Below are 17,482 nucleotides of genomic sequence, written 5' to 3'. Positions count from 1 at the left end.
GGGGGGGGGGGGGGGGGGGGGGGGGGGGGGGGGGGGGGGGGGGGGGGGGGGGGGGGGGGGGGGGGGGGGGGGGGGGGGGGGGGGGGGGGGGGGGGGGGGGGGGGGGGGGGGGGGGGGGGGGGGGGGGGGGGGGGGGGGGGGGGGGGGGGGGGGGGGGGGGGGGGGGGGGGGGGGGGGGGGGGGGGGGGGGGGGGGGGGGGGGGGGGGGGGGGTGGGGGGGGGGGGGGGGGGGGGGGGGGGGGGGGGGGGGGGGGGGGGGGGGGGGGGGGGGGGGGGGGGGGGGTGGGGGGGGGGGGGGGGGGGGGGGGGGGGGGGGGGGGGGGGGGGGGGGGGGGGGGGGGGGGGGGGGGGGGGGGGGGGGGGGGGGGGGGGGGGGAGGGGGGGGGGGGGGGGGGGGGGGGGGGGGGGGGGGGGGGGGGGGGGGGGGGGGGGGGGGGGGGGGGGGGGGGGGGGGGGGGGGGGGGGGGGGGGGGGGGGGGGGGGGGGGGGGGGGGGGGGGGGGGGGGGGAATTCATTTTCTGTTAATTTGGTTTAACATCTTCGAAGGAAAAATTAGCTGTGGTGTTTTCGGACGGGATTTCTGCTTTGCCTTTTACGGGCTGGTTTTGACTCTTGATTTTTACGTTGTGATTGCGGGGTTAAAAAACATAAGGTCAAAACCAGCTTGTAGAAGGCAGAAATTCCGTCCGAAAACACCACAGCTATAGACCCACAGCTAGGGAAGACCAAGCCATTAGAGATCACGGTGATTTGGGTTATCAAGACACGCACTAATGGGCACCTGTGGATCAAAGTCGACACTTAAAAACAAAGACGTGGAGCTTATTCGCGTCAAAATTTTATGTGACGATAGAACATTCTTACCTGCCGACGGCATTTAATTTTGACTTCCAAGTCGATGAACCGTGTGCTCATATATGGTTTGTTAAAAGTCTATAATTTTATCTCGAGTCAATGATGAAGAATAGATCGACTATGGACATTTTCATTTGCGCTTGGTTCACCAATTCAGTTCGCAAATAGCAAAACAATCGGCCTGTTTTTGTTCATTGAAGATAAATCACAAAGATTTAAATTTTTGGAGAAATATGTTCCTCGTGATCGAGAACTGCCAACTCCTGCATGGACAACCACGGTCCCTCCAGTGGAGGGACCGTGGGACAACCTGTTGCCCGATGCATGCACGCGGCAGGCCTTGAGTTGTTCCCATTGTGGTTCAGGGAAGTATCACCACCCCGTTTCCATAACAATGACTCTACCATGTCTACAGTTCACTTCAGTCACGATTTACAGTGGGAGGGCTTTTTCCAGGGCATATTTAGGGACAGACATGGGTACTTTCGTGCACGCAATCCCTCTGCTGTCAATGTGGAACAGTTATATGGAAACGTTGTTGCCGTAGCCGGACTACTTTCTCACACGTATAAAAAAGAAATATTACTTGAAACACAAGGCTCTTGTAATTCAACCTTCATTTCCGACAAATCCAGCCTTAATGTAACAAATGTTTTTACCCATCAGCTTACACTTACATCCATCTACGTTTTGCCCTTCTTATATGCTGTTCTATCACAATTGAATACAGATAATTCAGAATCGAAATTAGGAAAGAAGCCCTCAACGGCAGCCTACTGTCGATATCGTTACATTTTGCATGGCGAAACAATAGCTGCCCTCTGGCTGATCCATCATTAATGAATGAATGGAGTGGAACGTAATTCATTTATTAGAATGAGAGTACAGAGAAGACTATTCTGAATCGAAACTAGGAAAGAAGCCCTCAACGGCAGCCTACCGTCAATATCGTCACATTTTGCATGGCGACACAATGCCACACAAAGTTACAAACAGTTCACCTTAGGTTGGAGCACTGACTTTTTAAAGGCCTAACACAAGATTCCTTTTACTTCTTCAGTAGAATATAAATATGTGATACATATGAATATAAATGATATGTACATTTTGTTAAAATTATGTATCAATGATGATAAAAAGTCATGTTTGATTTCAAAGAAAAAGTTACAATTGTTGGGGCATTGTCTATCACTGATCAAAACTGAAATATACTCTTTTAATCATAAACTCTGATAATAGCACCAGAAAGCTTTATTTTACTGTAGTTCTGAGGTTCTGAGTTTGTTATATGATCCACTTCCTCAGTAGAATGTACCATTTACTTGTCAGATAGCAAATACAAATTTGTTCACTTTTCATCTGCCTATCTGTCAACATGATGAATGGTATGTTTCCATGATTTCAAAACCCTGAAGAATGTTGTAAAATTTTAGAATATTACAACATGGGCAAAGCTAATGCTAAAAGACACCAAATTTGTAACTGTATGGTATATATTTTTGCATCATGAAAGTCTTTGTATATATCAAATCCTGTTTGTAGCTTGTTTCAAAAACAAGGTTGAGGGCGCACTTTCTATTGCCTCGAAGTGAAGGGAGCCCTCAATCCACCGCTCAATACTGCAATGTTCAGCCAGAGAACGATGACCCGTCTTGATAACCAGATTACTCTCTGTTCACCAATTTCAGCACGACACTTCCTTGTCGAAACATTCCTCTTTTGTTAAACTTCAGTGGAATCTGGAGTTGTGGAGCAAATAGCAGAAACAAGGAATATCATAGTGGATGTGGTTGGTGATGTTCTCACAAGAGAAAGTAAAAATTTATTTTCATACCATCCTCGTTTCATGAATAAATTTTTGTCAATATTCTAAATAAACCTTTACTTGTATTGTCTGAGATAAAACAATGTGACCGTACTCTTTACCCAAACTGTACTCCATACTATTTCATGAGTGAGCACACAATACAATATTTGTAATTGTTTTTTTGGCCACATTTTTCATTACTAAAAATGTTTCATCATTAGTGACAACTGAACTTATCCACAGATATAACATATTCCATGTACAAATGTTATGTTGTAAAGCCACAACCTCATTTGCTGCCTGCTTTTAGACAATTTACCGATACACAGAACAAACACACTGAAAGAGTGTTCCTGTGACAATTTCAAGCCTTTAAAGATTCATGTCCTTGTAAAATTTACCACTTGTAAACAAACAAAAGAAAACAATGTCCATACCTGTGTTTTCTCACAAGGTTCAAATTTAAACTTCTGCAGGACCCTGACCAATGCCAGCTTTACTTCCATCAATGCAAATCGCATACCGATGCAATTGCGAGGACCGTTGCCAAACGGCAGCCATGTGTAAGGGTTACGCTTTTCCTTTTCCTCCTTGGTGAACCTGATCATGGGGCACAGACAGAGAGAAATGAGTCAATTTAGATGAAAGCAAGCAATAAACTTAACACCACACTAGAAATGTTACCAGAGTTATAAAACCTGAGGAAAAACAACAATGCATTGAAGTGGAGCAAAAGGAGTGCAACAGAGTGAAACCTTGGAGTTGAGCAAAATTAATGAACACCATGTGTCGTAAACTGCATCCTAAACAGCAGATATACAGTTAAGAAAATACTTTGAATGAAAGGATTTCTACTAAAAAGAAAAGAAATTCACACTTTTGCTTCCGGTCTGTGACATTTGGAAAGAGTAATGAATTGTTGTCTTTCATTTCTTTTTCTCCCAAAATGAATTCAGTGAAAGATTACTGCAAGATTGAATATGATGAGCAAGTTTTCTTTACACTGACCGTTGAAATACTCTCTGTTCCTTCTTTTGAAAAGTGATTTTACTGATTCAAATCAGATTTCTCAAGGAGTTGATAACCTACATTTCAGAGTCTTCTTGAACCCTAGTTACTGTTAATCCATATATAAAAGTGCTGCAATCATGAAGACTGGTACTGTACTAACCTTTCTGGTATGAATTTTTCTGGATCTGGCCAGTGTGTAGGGTCCATGTGTATGGCATATATCGGTATCATCACATGCATGTCCTTGGTATGTGCACACTCTGATGATGCAACTCTCGGTGCAAGTCCTGTCGGTCTTAATGGCGGGCGGATAAATCCAGAGTACCTCGCTGATCACCATGTCTAGGTAAGGCATTTCTTGTAACGCTGTGTAGCTGAGATTGTCACAGCTTTCCATGACTGAGTCAATCTCGGCGATGAGCTTGTCCTGTGCATCTGGATTGACTGCGAGAAGATACGCTGAGCAAGCTAAGCAACTGCTTGTCGTCTCATAACCAGCTGTGAAGAATAGAAAAGCCTGCAACAAAAATCACCAATGAGGGCGCTGTTAGCGAGCCAGTAGCTGGCAGTAACTTTTGAGTTGTTTTCCAGTTTTGTTTTAAAGTCAGCTACAATTTTTGTTCTACATCCTCAAAAGCATGTTGAAATACACAGTATTCAGCTTGTCAACTCAATGTAGTAGGTTGGTAAACAGTTTAAAATCACACACACAGAAAATTTTACTAACAAAATTAGTTTCTTTTTACTTGAGTGTTTCAATGTATATATGAGTGCCCATTCAAGAATCACAGCAGAAAGTTCTCTTTCACCTCCGTTATTTAAACTATAATTTGCTATTCTGCAAGCATACAGGCATTTTAAGTACATTTTACGAATTTGAAAAGAAAGATTTGCAGGCAAAAATCTACACATTAAAAGTCCATGCAAATACACTATATTTTTTTCATGACAACTTCCCAAAATCTATGTATAAGGGGATAAAAATTTTAAAAAAATTCATTACTTAGCCTTATTATTGTTGACAAGCGAAAATTTTGGACTTAACAAGAATTCAAATGTAAACAATAATAGTGCATTTAACATGTATGGATGATGTGTCTCTACATGCTTTAGAAAGTAGAACAAGAACTTGCAGTTGACAGACAAAACAAAATTATTGGAAAAATTAAGTTACAACATATTAACAAATTTTACACATGATGGCTCATTGCAGTATTTTGCAACATGATCTAGAAAACTCAATTCTAATTGGTGACAACTCACACTTTTAGTCCACACTGACCAATCGCAACCAAGCTTAAATCTGCAACTAATGTTTCACTCACATTGCTTAGGATTTCTTGATTGGTGAATCCACGTTCTTTGAAATAGCCAATGTCCTTGTCTGCCAGTTGTTCGTCGTCTGGAAGTTCAAGTGCGTCATTCTCCTTGTGAGCATTCATCATCAGCTGAAGGAAATCTACATGCTATTGCAAAAATAGACCAAATTTCAGGATTTTGAAAATGAGTAATGCCCCACCTATTTGCTTAAAATTTTAATGATTTACTAAACCGTAGAGTTGTAGGGTCATTTATAGCCAAACATTACTACCGGTACATTATAACAAGAAATGTCAAACAACATGTTGACTGATTGGACAATAGACAGACATCCAAATAAATTGAAATTGATTACCTTGGTGTCTTCAGTCTCGCTCTGTCGGAACTTCATCGCCTGCTCCGTCACTTCAGAGAAAAACTCTATTGTCTTTTTGGGGAAGATATTGAAGTTAAACATCTCTAACAACCTGTGTGATGATGGAAAAAGAACTGGGGGAAAAACCGCATAACGAGGTATCAGTTGAGAATCTCTTGTATTCAAAAGTGACTTGTGTAGATGAATTTTTTCAACATGAATGTTTTATATGCACTGAACATACATATTTTTAAACTATCTGTTTCACTGATAAAAATATTGCTGTGTTTTCTTCACTATCTTCCTTTCCCATTGGATGGTTATGGACGCTTTGAAATAGACTTTGCAAATGTACGCAGTGAACACTATTTTCATTTACCATACAATGAATGTAAGGCCAAAGTAATTAAATTCTTTGTTTTGCGTCCCCACCCGCTTAGGTTTTCAAGCTTTTCATGAAAAACACACAGAGTGTATTTGAATAGGAAATTTTAGGACATAACCGCTTAGCTTTTCTGAAATAAAATTTTTATACATTTTTTTATTTGCTACAATCAAATTACATTGTGTTAATTTTCTTGTGTGTGTTTTTCAGCCACTTAGACGGGTACCTTTTCCCATTTTGAGTGAACGCAAAACAAGGAATTTAATTACTTTGGCCTTATCTCTATTTTCAATGACAAGTCATAGGGTGAGTAGTGGGCTGTAAATGTAACGCCATATCACACACATTTTCAGCTTGCACGCACAAGTGCATTATGTTCCTATCATATACATGTAGTACTCAAAGCAAGACTGCAGTCAATAACATCCTATCATTGCAATCAGTAGAACCTGTAAGTCAATTCACTTACTCAACAATAGTATTGCTGGATTTAAAAGGTTAAAGTTAAACACATTCTTTATGTTTGTCACAAACGGATCATCAGGATTGTTCTGGGAATCCACCTCAAGGCCGAACGCTGTGCGAGCAATGCAATCCATGCTGAAACAACCAAAAGTTCTGAAAAAAATGGAAAACTTTAACAAGTCTCTCAAATTACAGACACTAAACGGTATGATTGGAGGCTGCTTTGATGTTTTTTCAATATCATGCGGCAGTGCAACTGAAGCCACTCATTCTATTCATTAAACCAAAGACAATCCAGAAGACAGTATTTTCCAAAGCATTTTATATTAACATTGCAATAAAATTTTAAGTCTGAATTTTGACTTAGCATCGGTGGAATGAGCTCTCGTCCAATCAGAATGGCGCATGGTAGCATGATATAATATAATTCTTGTTTTTTCGATGACAATACTCTTGCTATATAATTGTGTATATAGAGTTTAAACAGTGCAGGAAATTGAGAGCATTTCTGCTTGAACTTCAGTAGGCTATGTGTTCCAAAATTTGGAAAACTGTATCAGGATCTCTTCACCTTTGATCTGACATTGAACAGAAATGGTTACTGGACACAGACAGCATTTTACATTAATCACTAGCAAGCTAGGGAGTCATTCATATTAAGTTCAGTGATACAGTTTAAACAGAGCTAGGGATCCCTAGATCATGTAAGTTCATTTTCAAAGGTCATGTGACCACTACTCTGTAATTGTAGCTTTGATCTGAATACATGTACATACGTTTTCATATCCACATCTGCACCCTCATCAACTTTCTTCTGCAAGTTATCCACCATGGTGTCAGCACAGCCATTGATAGTCTTGGACATCTGTAGTGAAATGATTTTACAGATTATAAGGTTCAAACTTAATTATAAATTGATTCTGGGTATTAAAATTGCCTTTTTCTTTGACAAGCTTCAAAGGTATTCATTTTAATGACTTTCTATTTAGAAGGCAGCAGAATTGCTTATAAACATTTTGTGATCAATGTCTGCAGACTAGAGGATTCATGTGCTCAGCTTGCTGCACTAGCGAGGAGAGCAGTGACTTTAAACTGGCAAGTGGGGAATTTATTAGGATATGGTGCAATTTCACTTTAAAGCCCTAGTTTCTGCAGCTTGAAGGATTATTGCTCTCACAAGATATCCAATTTTACTCTTCAAGGCACAAAATTACATCTATTTAACAATATAAGCTATGAGAATGTTCACACATCCATCCTGTTGTGACCTCGGAGTTGCATATTAGTAATGTGGGCAAATTAAATCTCTATAAAGCCATTTTAACAGTGACTACATTAGAACTGTGCTTTTAAATTGCAAACTAAAATAATAAGTTTACCACAGCATTGGTCAGCCAATGCAGAATGATCAATTGAATGCATAGCTCCTGTGTTATTTCACGCAGTTAGCATTTAACATCTGGAATTCATATGAAGAAGTATATATATAGTAGGCCATATATTTTTTTTGCACATACATATTTAATATAGCTATAAGTTTTTTTTAACAAGTGTAATACCAATCAGATGAACACATCATGCTGAGTTCAACAACATGGCATTGCATCAGTTTGGAAATAAACTCATGAAAATATTGTGAAAGTCACAGACACTGGGGCTTTAATGGTGACGTTCACATTATGTTTGACCTTTGACCCCAGCTCACCTGCCTCATCTTGGCACCACTGAAAGCAGGAGTGAGAACATTTCGTGTGTACTTCCATGCTGCCCCCGACAGGCTACTAATAGCACTTGTGAGGGGTTCAGTTTTGATCACTGTTTTCTGAAAAGAAGGAAAATATTTTATAATTGTCAAAAGACCGGATAATTACAAATACAAGATGGTTGTAACACCAAACAGAGAGCAATTGAAAATTAAATTCTCCATGTAAACTTTGTTCTAAATTGATTTTCAAGAAAGTTTAAAAAAAATTAATAAATCAATCAAGACTCACTAAAAACATACAAAATCGTTCGCATTCATTTTGATCATTATGCATACAAACAGCACTGATTGCAATTAACAGCTTGTCACAGATTATTGCATTGCACACATAGTATAGGTTGCTGTCAGCAGAAATTAAGACAATCCTTTTGTGTGTGTTTACTGCTGCAGTCTGACCCTGTGGTTGGATCCCCTGGTGTGTGATTTTTTTACATCTTGAATCATAAAATCGATACTAATGCAGTATCAGTGTTGCCACTCCTGCTGGTGTGAATTTCCAACACTCTTGTCAAAATTTCAGATCAATATTCAGTTTTTATGAATTGATAAAAAGACTGTTACGTTGTCAGATAACATCCCTATCAGTACACTTCCGGTTCATCAGTTTGTGACATTACCTTTCTGATGTTGAAGTGATTAAACTGCTTCACCATAATCTGTTTCAACATATCAACATCTGATACGACCAGAATTGGCCTTCTGCCAGAATAAAACCTAAAATAGACCCCAAAAAATGGAAAAAGAAATAAACGACCAGAAATTTACACTGATGATTAAATGCAAGCTGTCAAATATTAGACAATTCAATTTCTCATTTTCCACTTAAAAATTTTATGGCATGTTGAACAAATTTAAAGGTAAGTTTGATGCACTTTGAAATGACTGCCATTCTGTTTATATGAGGGACCGTGGATAATAAACCACATGCACTGCAAGCAAACTTATTACCTTTGGTCTCATATCCCCCTCTCTCCAAAAAGGCAAATTTTGAAATGCAAATAAAAATCTGATGATTACTGAGTCACAATTGCAAGCACATAACATGTCGTAAACATGACATTTTCGGTACAAATTTGCAGAGGATAATTGAAATATAGATAAACTTCCTTTGTGAATGCAATGACTTACACTTTTCATATGCATGTCTTAATTATCTACAGCCCCTAATATCTTGAGCACTTAGCTATCATATGCCGCTCTGTAATAAAATGGCAAGAATTTTCAGGTTTCAAATATCTTAATGCACTTACTCACCCATATACCCTTCCATATTCTTGATTATAGTCTAACAGCCTTTGTGGGAAGTCCTGTCGGTCAGATCATATGGAAGATATCAATATCGTAGATTCTACGCAGAAAAAATTCTACACTTCTTGACTTTTGAGCAATTTTTCTGAAAAATTGTATGATTAAGATTATTAAATTTTGACCCTGTATGGGTGTTGTTTAATTGGAGAAACAATTCTTAATGAATTAATACAATTAATAATTACAATTAATAATTAATACAATTAATAATTAATTAATAATTAATATACATGTATATGATAAAGTATGTTGAGTTAAATTTGGTGTGATAATGTGTCATAGTGGAGTGATAGCAACAAATCACAGGCTATTAAATTTCACTTTAGCAGGAAACAAAAAAAGACATGACAAAAGAAATGCAATAATTCATACAAAGAAGAGATTGGATAAATGATCCAGCTCCTGATCTTTATTGATCTGTGGACAGATCATGACCAAGGTAGGAAATATGCTTCGGAGACAGATATTCCGATTCTTATATCAAGTACAATTCTGTTTTGGTCTACAACTTGTTTGGGCTTATTTTGAAGCTCTCGCAGTAAGAAATGTTTTCAATGGCTTAGTTTGGTGAAAATCATGAATTATGTTTTCCTCTATACAGATTGCACAGGGATGGCGGCCATTTTGAATTTCAAACATTGGTTAATATTTGGTAATTTGTTTCTCTGGTACCAAATTTGCAAGGTGATCACCAATTTTCATCCTTGATTTTGAAAGGAATGGTTGAAAGTTTGCTTGAGGAAAATTTCTGCAAAATTTTCAGTCTTTTATTTTTGAGGTGTGAACTAGTGGGTTCGTCAATGTTTGTCCTACTTTCATGTCACCTTGCAAGTAGATTTGCACTTTGGAATACTTTGACTGCATAATATAGCAAATCATACCGTCCAAAATCTGAAGTCACAATTTAAATTAATATTCAAACATTCATTTTTGGATATTAATGAGAAAACCAAAAGTTATTTGCAAACAGCTCTATTGTCATTATGCACACACATTATTTACACCCATTTCACACAGGTACAAGTAAAGGTTATCTTAACATAATTAACAGGACAAAGTGACTCTTTCTGACATTGTGAAATCTCAAGAAAGAATGGAATATTTGCATAAAGTCACTCAACTAGAAAATTAAACTACTCACTTTCATGAGGGATAAAAATGAGCCAACCAATGGCAGTGGTTTTGGGCCAGGTATTCCCTGACTGCTGAACGTGGAGAAGGTCCATGTTCCGTACCTGATAAAATGACAAGTGATGAAAAGGGAAATTTGAGGTTTCAAAAACTCTAGTCAACTAATATTACCCATTAGCCAACACTTGAGTCAGAAACGAATTCACATTCTTGTCAAGTCCATTTCCAGTTCAAGCGTTAACTGAACTCTCCAAATTGGTTCTGTGACTTTGCGTTTATTATTTTTTGAAGTAAAAGACACTCCATGTACATAATTTTCCCAAAAGACATATACCCATCAATTTTTATAACTTTTTGGAAGACAGAGCACAGTCCACCCACTTGTAATGTAAGAAAAATAATTTCATTGACTAATTGATCGATTGATTGATTGATTTGCCTGTACACAATATGTCCAAGCTGACACTTTTTAGTCCTCTTACATGACTTACACAACCTGTCTTAGCATCATGTACTGACTTCCTGAAGCGGTCAAGATGTTATGAACATGCATGAAAAAAATATACCGATTGATTTATAATATTATCGATTTATCTGTTACGTAGGTGTATTAATTTTTGACCCTAAATCATAATGTGTAACTTATTTGTTTAATGAATCATCCCACCCCTCAAATAATCATCATCAACTTCATCTTCTGATAACACTAGACATGATCATCATCCTCTTCATCAGTTTTGTACAAGTCATCATTGTCTTGATGATGATCTCCCGGGCTATCTTTTAACTTTAGAAAAGTGTACCATGCTGCCAAATCTGCCAAGCACAATTTCTCAAGGGCTTTTGGGAGACAGAGACAGACATCGCTGCGACATATTGCTCACGTGTGTGAGCACGTGAGCAAAAAAAGGTACAAAGACATTTTAAAGAAGCAAAAGGTGTTGTAAAAGATTCGGGTTCTTGCAGAAGTAAGCAACAGCTGCGAGTGAATGTGTATAAATAATCTGTCTCTTCTTGGGGTAAAAAAGAAATTCATCATGTGAGGAACGGAATGAAGCTCAATGATGCAACAAGTTGAATCGCTATCAAGTACATGTCCTGGCTGCATATCCCGACTACTAGCCTACTTAGACTCCAACGTCCGGTGATAGGCCATTGTGATCTGCATCTCGGGAAACAACTTTGCCTCAGTACTGACGTAGTGTCATGAACAACAACAACAACAACAACAACAACAACAACACACACACACGAATATAGCGGCTGACTGTTAAGCTTACTGTTTAGAACCCGGAACTGCAACAGGTCGTCAGAATAGCTTTAAATAATACTTACACGTAGAATAGCTGGACGCTCAAAATAATCAACCACCATGTTAGCGACAAACCAAGTATATCCATCTTGTCTGACCAAGTGGCGGTAGGTCTCTCACAGTGCACGGAGCGGAGGCCACCACATCACGGAACCGTACGGAGCCGAAGTGTGAAATGATTGGTGAGTACACACAACGATGTTATAGTCCAAAGGTCATAAGGGGTCAGTAATTGAACTCTGGAGTTGGGGTCGAAGTTTGCTAAAATGCCCGGATACAGATGTTACTACGGGAGTATGACGCTTTCCCCCGGCGCTTTGCAGTAACTTTCGTTGTGTTTGTGTGTGTTCCTAAAATGTTTTTCGATTTTTCTTAAATTTCCAAATCTAAACACCGAGATCTCTGCTGCCAAGCGAAGTTGATCGCCAAAAGATATGAAATAGGGTAATACGTAAATGTGGCATGGTCAGTAGGGCATGAGAGATGAAAATGTTACAAAAAGAAGAAGAAAAAAAGGAGAAATCCTGAACGCGTAGGAAATAAAGAACGACGGTCTATTTGATGTTTCGACAATTTCATGAAAAAAGGGTTGACAATTGGAATAGGCCTATTGCATGGGCCGATTTGGAAAGTTTTAGAAACGAAATACATACACGTCACGCCAAAATATTACAAGGAGATAAAATATATGATTGCGCACACATTTAATGTGATCATTGGTTACTTTAATATCAAATAAACAACAATCGAATATCAAGTTTGATTTCGCAGATGATAATGATGTTGACGACAACGCCAGGGACGATGATGGTGGTGGTGGTGGTGGTGGTGTGGTGGAGCTCGGAGGTGGTTTGGAAAACTTTGAGTCGTGAAGCAACGCAATAGAGGCCTACTGGATCTTCCCTATAAATGTCACGGACTCTACAGCATAAAATGAAGGAGAAGCTCGTAGACCAACATCCCCTGCTTCACCTTTACTATCGATGGGCTAAATAATAGAGCGTTGTAGGGTATATTACATTCGAGCAAGGCGAGGAATAGCTCTTCACTACATTTTGTTCAGGCCTAATCTTGATATTTTAATTCGCATTTGACATTATTTTTCCTTGATATTCACACTAAGGTAGTTCGCACCTCGAAAATGAAAGCCTTAAACCTTAATTTTGCTCAATTCTCTTTCAAATTCAAGAACGAAAATCGAGCGTCACGGTGCAAAATTTGGTACTGGAGGAAAAAAATTACCAATATTTACAGATATTTGAAGTACAAAATGACCACCATCCCTGTGTTAACTCTATGGGGAAACACAATACACGATTTTTACGAAATTAAGCCAGTGAAAACTTTAATCAGTCCATAAGCTTTAAAATGAGCACCCCCCCCCCCCAAATTGTAGGCCGAAAGAATATTGAAAAACTTTGACATTGCAAAACTTTGCCAAACATTGAGTCCGAATCTGTCCCCGAGATGCATTCTTCCTTAATCTGAGTTCGCATGTATTTGTCAAAAATTGTTCGAGAATAAATCACAGAATTGCTCGTACAGGTTGTGGATATTTTGGATCTCATAAGTTCCGTCAGCATAGGACTACAAAACTCAAAAGAAATTCGCAATCCTCATACGTTTGTCGAATGTTTGTAACATTGCGTGATTGTCAAGTAATGTGTGGAATATGGTGTTTGAAAGGGTGATAGATGGTTCACAGTCATTTAATTGGTCGCGATATTAATCGCCCCACGGGAATTCGATATGTTGATTAATATCTATTTGTCAAACCACAAATTGACTGATGATTAACCTTGGTTGAAATAGTTCCCAGATACGTCCTTTTTGGTGCCAAAGTGGAGCCGTAAGGCATAAAATCAGTTAATTTGCTTTCGGTGTTATGACGACGTTCTCGATGTGACCTTCGTCTTCGCTTAATATTGCGACCGAAGTTAAAGGCATAGTGCCTGTAACTCTATAGACATTTGTTTTCAGGTTTTTGTTGCATTTGTCAGGTACTATTGCTAATAGACTATAACACTGTTTACAGCGTGTTGAAATGCCCGGTATCAGCTTATCAACAGTAACTGCTACCTGTGTATACTTCTCTGTACTGCACTGTTGAGTGTTGATAATCGGATTCAGGTTCAGCAACAATATAATGACAGTACATTTCACACACTGCCACACCGCACTAAGAAACCAAATAGCCTACTCAGCGGTTATTTTAAAAACCCGAAAGGAAGTACGTAAGGAAACTGCCGTTGATACACGGAGCAAAATATGAAAACAGTGTTACAAGTTACGTTTACTCAATTACTGTGGCAACCCGGATGTGACGCATGCTCACGTTTCAAATTGGTGAGTATGACAACCGCCATGGCAACCAAGTACATTACCTCTAGCAAAATTTGTTTTTCCAGATATGACTGTTCTAAAAGTCTCTTTAGAATTATCTCCTTTTGTGGAGTATTTTAATGTGGCGTTGTACTTAACCAACACACTTTTTTCAAAGTAATGTTTCTTATCAAGGATGACATAACCCCCCTTCCCCCCCAAATACTATGTATTTTCAAAAGGCAGAGAATCTAAACTTTAGTAATGTAGCAATAGTTAATTACTCGAAGGATTATGGAGTTAATATTTGGGATAGAAAACTTCAATTTTGGAATCAGTGATAAAAGTTAATTTAAGTCGAACACTTGATACTGCTTTATGAAATTTAATTTCTGATTGGAAACTGGAGTATATGTGGAAACAACTACAATTCTGTTTTGCATTAGCTACGGCAGGGGTTGAAAGACTGACATGGATGCCGATGGATGGATGGATGGGTGGGTGGGTGCAGGGTGGATAGGTGGACGGACGGACGGAGGGACGAGCGAACGACAATTAGGAACAAACTTCACAGAATATCGACGTATGGTGTTTTATTTAAGCACACGCTGCTCGGAGCAGAACAAATTATGTCACTCAGCACAGAGTCAACAGATGAATCGAACAAACTTCACAGAATGTACTACCATCTCCTTCATCATAGAGTGTTGTTGTCACAGCACATTTTAATCTTGTTACATTCCTGTCTGTGATATCACAGAGCCAAGTCATACTTTTTGGACCGGCCTTTAATAAAGAAAAAGTGAAATACCGTGTTAAAATTAATCATCAACTCAATGTCGTTGCAATGTGCAATGTACGGCATCATCTATGTTTGAAGTTTGATGGAGCAGTCTGTAGTTCTTCATTTCTTGCAGACGTCTGACGTTAATGTTTTAGTCGACGGCAAGCTTTGTTGATCGGCTTATCAGTGTAGTAATATACCAAAACAACATAATTGACTTTCTTAATTCATACCAAAATGCCAAAATATCTAATGACAGTGTCCACATGTATATATCAAGTGAACAGAGAATTTCTCACCTGCCACGCAAAGGCCATCCACACAATCTTGAATTCAATAGCGTTGATACTTTTATTACATGTATTCTGCTTCTGTACATCAACTACCGTGTCTGACTTTAATCCGTTTGTCAACACAGCTTGTATGTGTATAGTGATCATTGTTTATTGTTTACAAATGAATTCTAGTCTGGACTTGAATACAATTTTCAACAATAACAATGTAGGTTATACTGATATAGGTTGTGTTGATATGCTAAATATTTGGCATTAAATTGCAGTTTAGGGATTCAATGCAGAAAGTGTAGGGAAACCACAAAACAAAAGTTCTGAAAAAATAGCCAAAAGATACAGCTTTAATACGGAGCTTTAAGTGAAAAATGAGTTCAATAACATATGTCCCCTGGTTCATGTGATCTTTGACATGTAATTGAATAGTCTTGTTTGATCAAATTCACCGTCAATAATCACGGAAATGCTTCTTAATTGTGTCTTCAATACGCTCGAAAACAACTTCCAGGCACATAATATCCTCACCGCTCAATTTATATGTATACATAAAAACTTGTTGACGTTTCAATCCTCGCCGCTGTGTGGCTGGCGGCACTGCTTCCGTTAGAACTGCCTTGTCCACATTGCGACGTGATGGACGATTGAACCTTGTGTGGCAGGTGATCAAAATAAGCAAATGCAATTTTTTTTCTCGTTTTAAACTTTGAAAATTTTTCTGTTGGCAAGGCATGCGCACTCTCTCCTCCCTCGCAGAATTCCACACTTTTATATATATATATAAATATTCTTTGCAAAAGCAGTTTTCTCAAACATTTTTCAACGTTAAATGTGTACACTCAGATTGTGTTTACCAAATTTCTCATCCAATTCATTACAGGTGGCCCTCAGGGCCTAGGTTTTTTAAATCTCAAAGAGTATATAGCTTGTCCGGGGGAACGAATTAATTCAATGGATCCGCTGACTATGGCGCGTAATCAGGCCAATATTCTAACTCCCCATTTTCAACTATACAACTCGACATTCAACATTCAAACTCCCCACTTTCAACTATACAACTCGACATTCAACATTCAAACTCCCCATTTTCAACTATACAACTCGACATTCAACATTCAAACTCCCCATTTTCAACTATACAACTCGACATTCAACATTCAAACTCCCCATTTTCAACTATACAACTCGACATTCAACATTCAAACTCCCCATTTTCAACTATAAGCTTACAACTCAACATTCAACTATCGAACTCAACATTTGGGATTGCTATTCCCCATTTTCAACTTTCGAACTCCACATTTTCAACACTCGAACTCAACATTTAGGACGATGCTGAAGTTATTTTCGTATTCGTTTTCGTATTCGTTTTCGTATTCGTATTCGTATTCGTATTGGAGTCACTGACAGAAATTGTTATTTTTAGTCCAGGTTTCAGGTATGAAACGTGCAATATACGATATTTACTGAGGTTTAAATATTGTGATAATTTGTTTCGTAATTCATCTGCCAAATTTGGTTAAATTTACATAAATTTGCATTTGTAGATTTTAAAGAATTTTGTTCACTTCATTTTATTTGAAAAAAAAATACTTAAAATCGGTTGGGATCTGGTAAGGCAGCATCTTCGCTAGCCAATGTCTCTTGACCGGGCAGCTGGATGCACCCCGAAATCAGGTGGTCAGTGCCAAGTAATGGGACTCGTGAGAGCGGATGCAAAGGAGCTGCCCTGGACTGTACCATTGTTTTGCGGGGAGGGCAGATTTTTGTGAGGCGCTGCAAAACGGGTGACTGTTGAAAGCTATGATGAACGGGGGACTTGTCTAGGACAACCATCTGAATAAAAAAATGTGAAAATTGTTATATCCGGTCATCCTTTTGGACTCACTTTAGAATGATCATATCCATTTACAATTTGTATTTCAAGTATTTTACTTGATTTTGATATGGCTCTACGTAAACCTGAAATAAATTATAATAACAATACAATACAATACTTTACAAAACTCAGGGATTGCGGTAAGGCAAAAATTACAAAATTGCAAGTTACGACTAAGTTGTACGTGCTGCTACAGGGGAGAAAGTAACATAAATCAATGACAATAGGTAGTTTATCTTTCAGAGTAAAGATGTGAGCAATATTATACATAAAACCGGACCGACCGATAATTCATGTATTACATTCAATCAGGGCTCAAAGTAGCGACCATTTTCAGTCGCATAGGCGACCAAATTTTATGAGATTGCGACTGAATTTTTTTCAAGACATAAATTTATCCATACCGTATACGTGATCAAATACAACATATATTCGCTCAGTGTTCACGGAGCATTGTCCTGAAAGGCCACGACCCCAAAATACGCATTGAATAAGC

At 38.7% G+C, this 17,482-nt stretch overlaps 1 protein-coding gene across 1 annotated transcript; it reads right to left on the bottom strand.

Moving 5' to 3' along the window:
- Nucleotides 1-2,090: 2,090 nt before the first annotated feature.
- Nucleotides 2,091-11,955, bottom strand: LOC139142566 (cytochrome P450 3A9-like). Its single transcript, XM_070712546.1, has 12 exons — nt 11,738-11,955; nt 10,413-10,506; nt 9,218-9,270; nt 8,581-8,677; nt 7,904-8,020; nt 6,975-7,063; nt 6,203-6,351; nt 5,349-5,482; nt 4,999-5,139; nt 3,834-4,190; nt 3,100-3,262; nt 2,091-2,594 (listed from the first exon to the last, which is right to left on the bottom strand). Exons 1-11 carry the CDS (start codon nt 11,800-11,802, stop codon nt 3,233-3,235), a joined length of 1,326 nt encoding a protein of 441 aa, XP_070568647.1. The 5' UTR covers nt 11,803-11,955; the 3' UTR covers nt 2,091-2,594; nt 3,100-3,232.
- Between the last annotated feature and the right edge of the window lie 5,527 nt (nt 11,956-17,482).

The sequence above is a fragment of the Ptychodera flava genome, chromosome 10, assembly GCF_041260155.1.
Source record: "Ptychodera flava strain L36383 chromosome 10, AS_Pfla_20210202, whole genome shotgun sequence".
NCBI lineage: Eukaryota > Metazoa > Hemichordata > Enteropneusta > Ptychoderidae > Ptychodera > Ptychodera flava.
Note: the sequence above shows the minus strand (reverse complement) of the source record. Positions and strands in the feature narration are given on the sequence as shown.

Coding starts and splice junctions, on each gene's coding strand:
- LOC139142566 (XM_070712546.1), bottom strand. CDS start 11,802: ATGGATATACTTGGTTTGTCGCTAACATGGTGGTTGATTATTTTGAGC. Junction 8,678..9,217: donor GAATATGGAAGGGTATATGG/GTGAGTAAGTGC, acceptor GGTCTATTTTAG/GTTTTATTCTGGCAGAAGGC. Junction 8,021..8,580: donor ATCACTTCAACATCAGAAAG/GTAATGTCACAA, acceptor CCTTCTTTTCAG/AAAACAGTGATCAAAACTGA.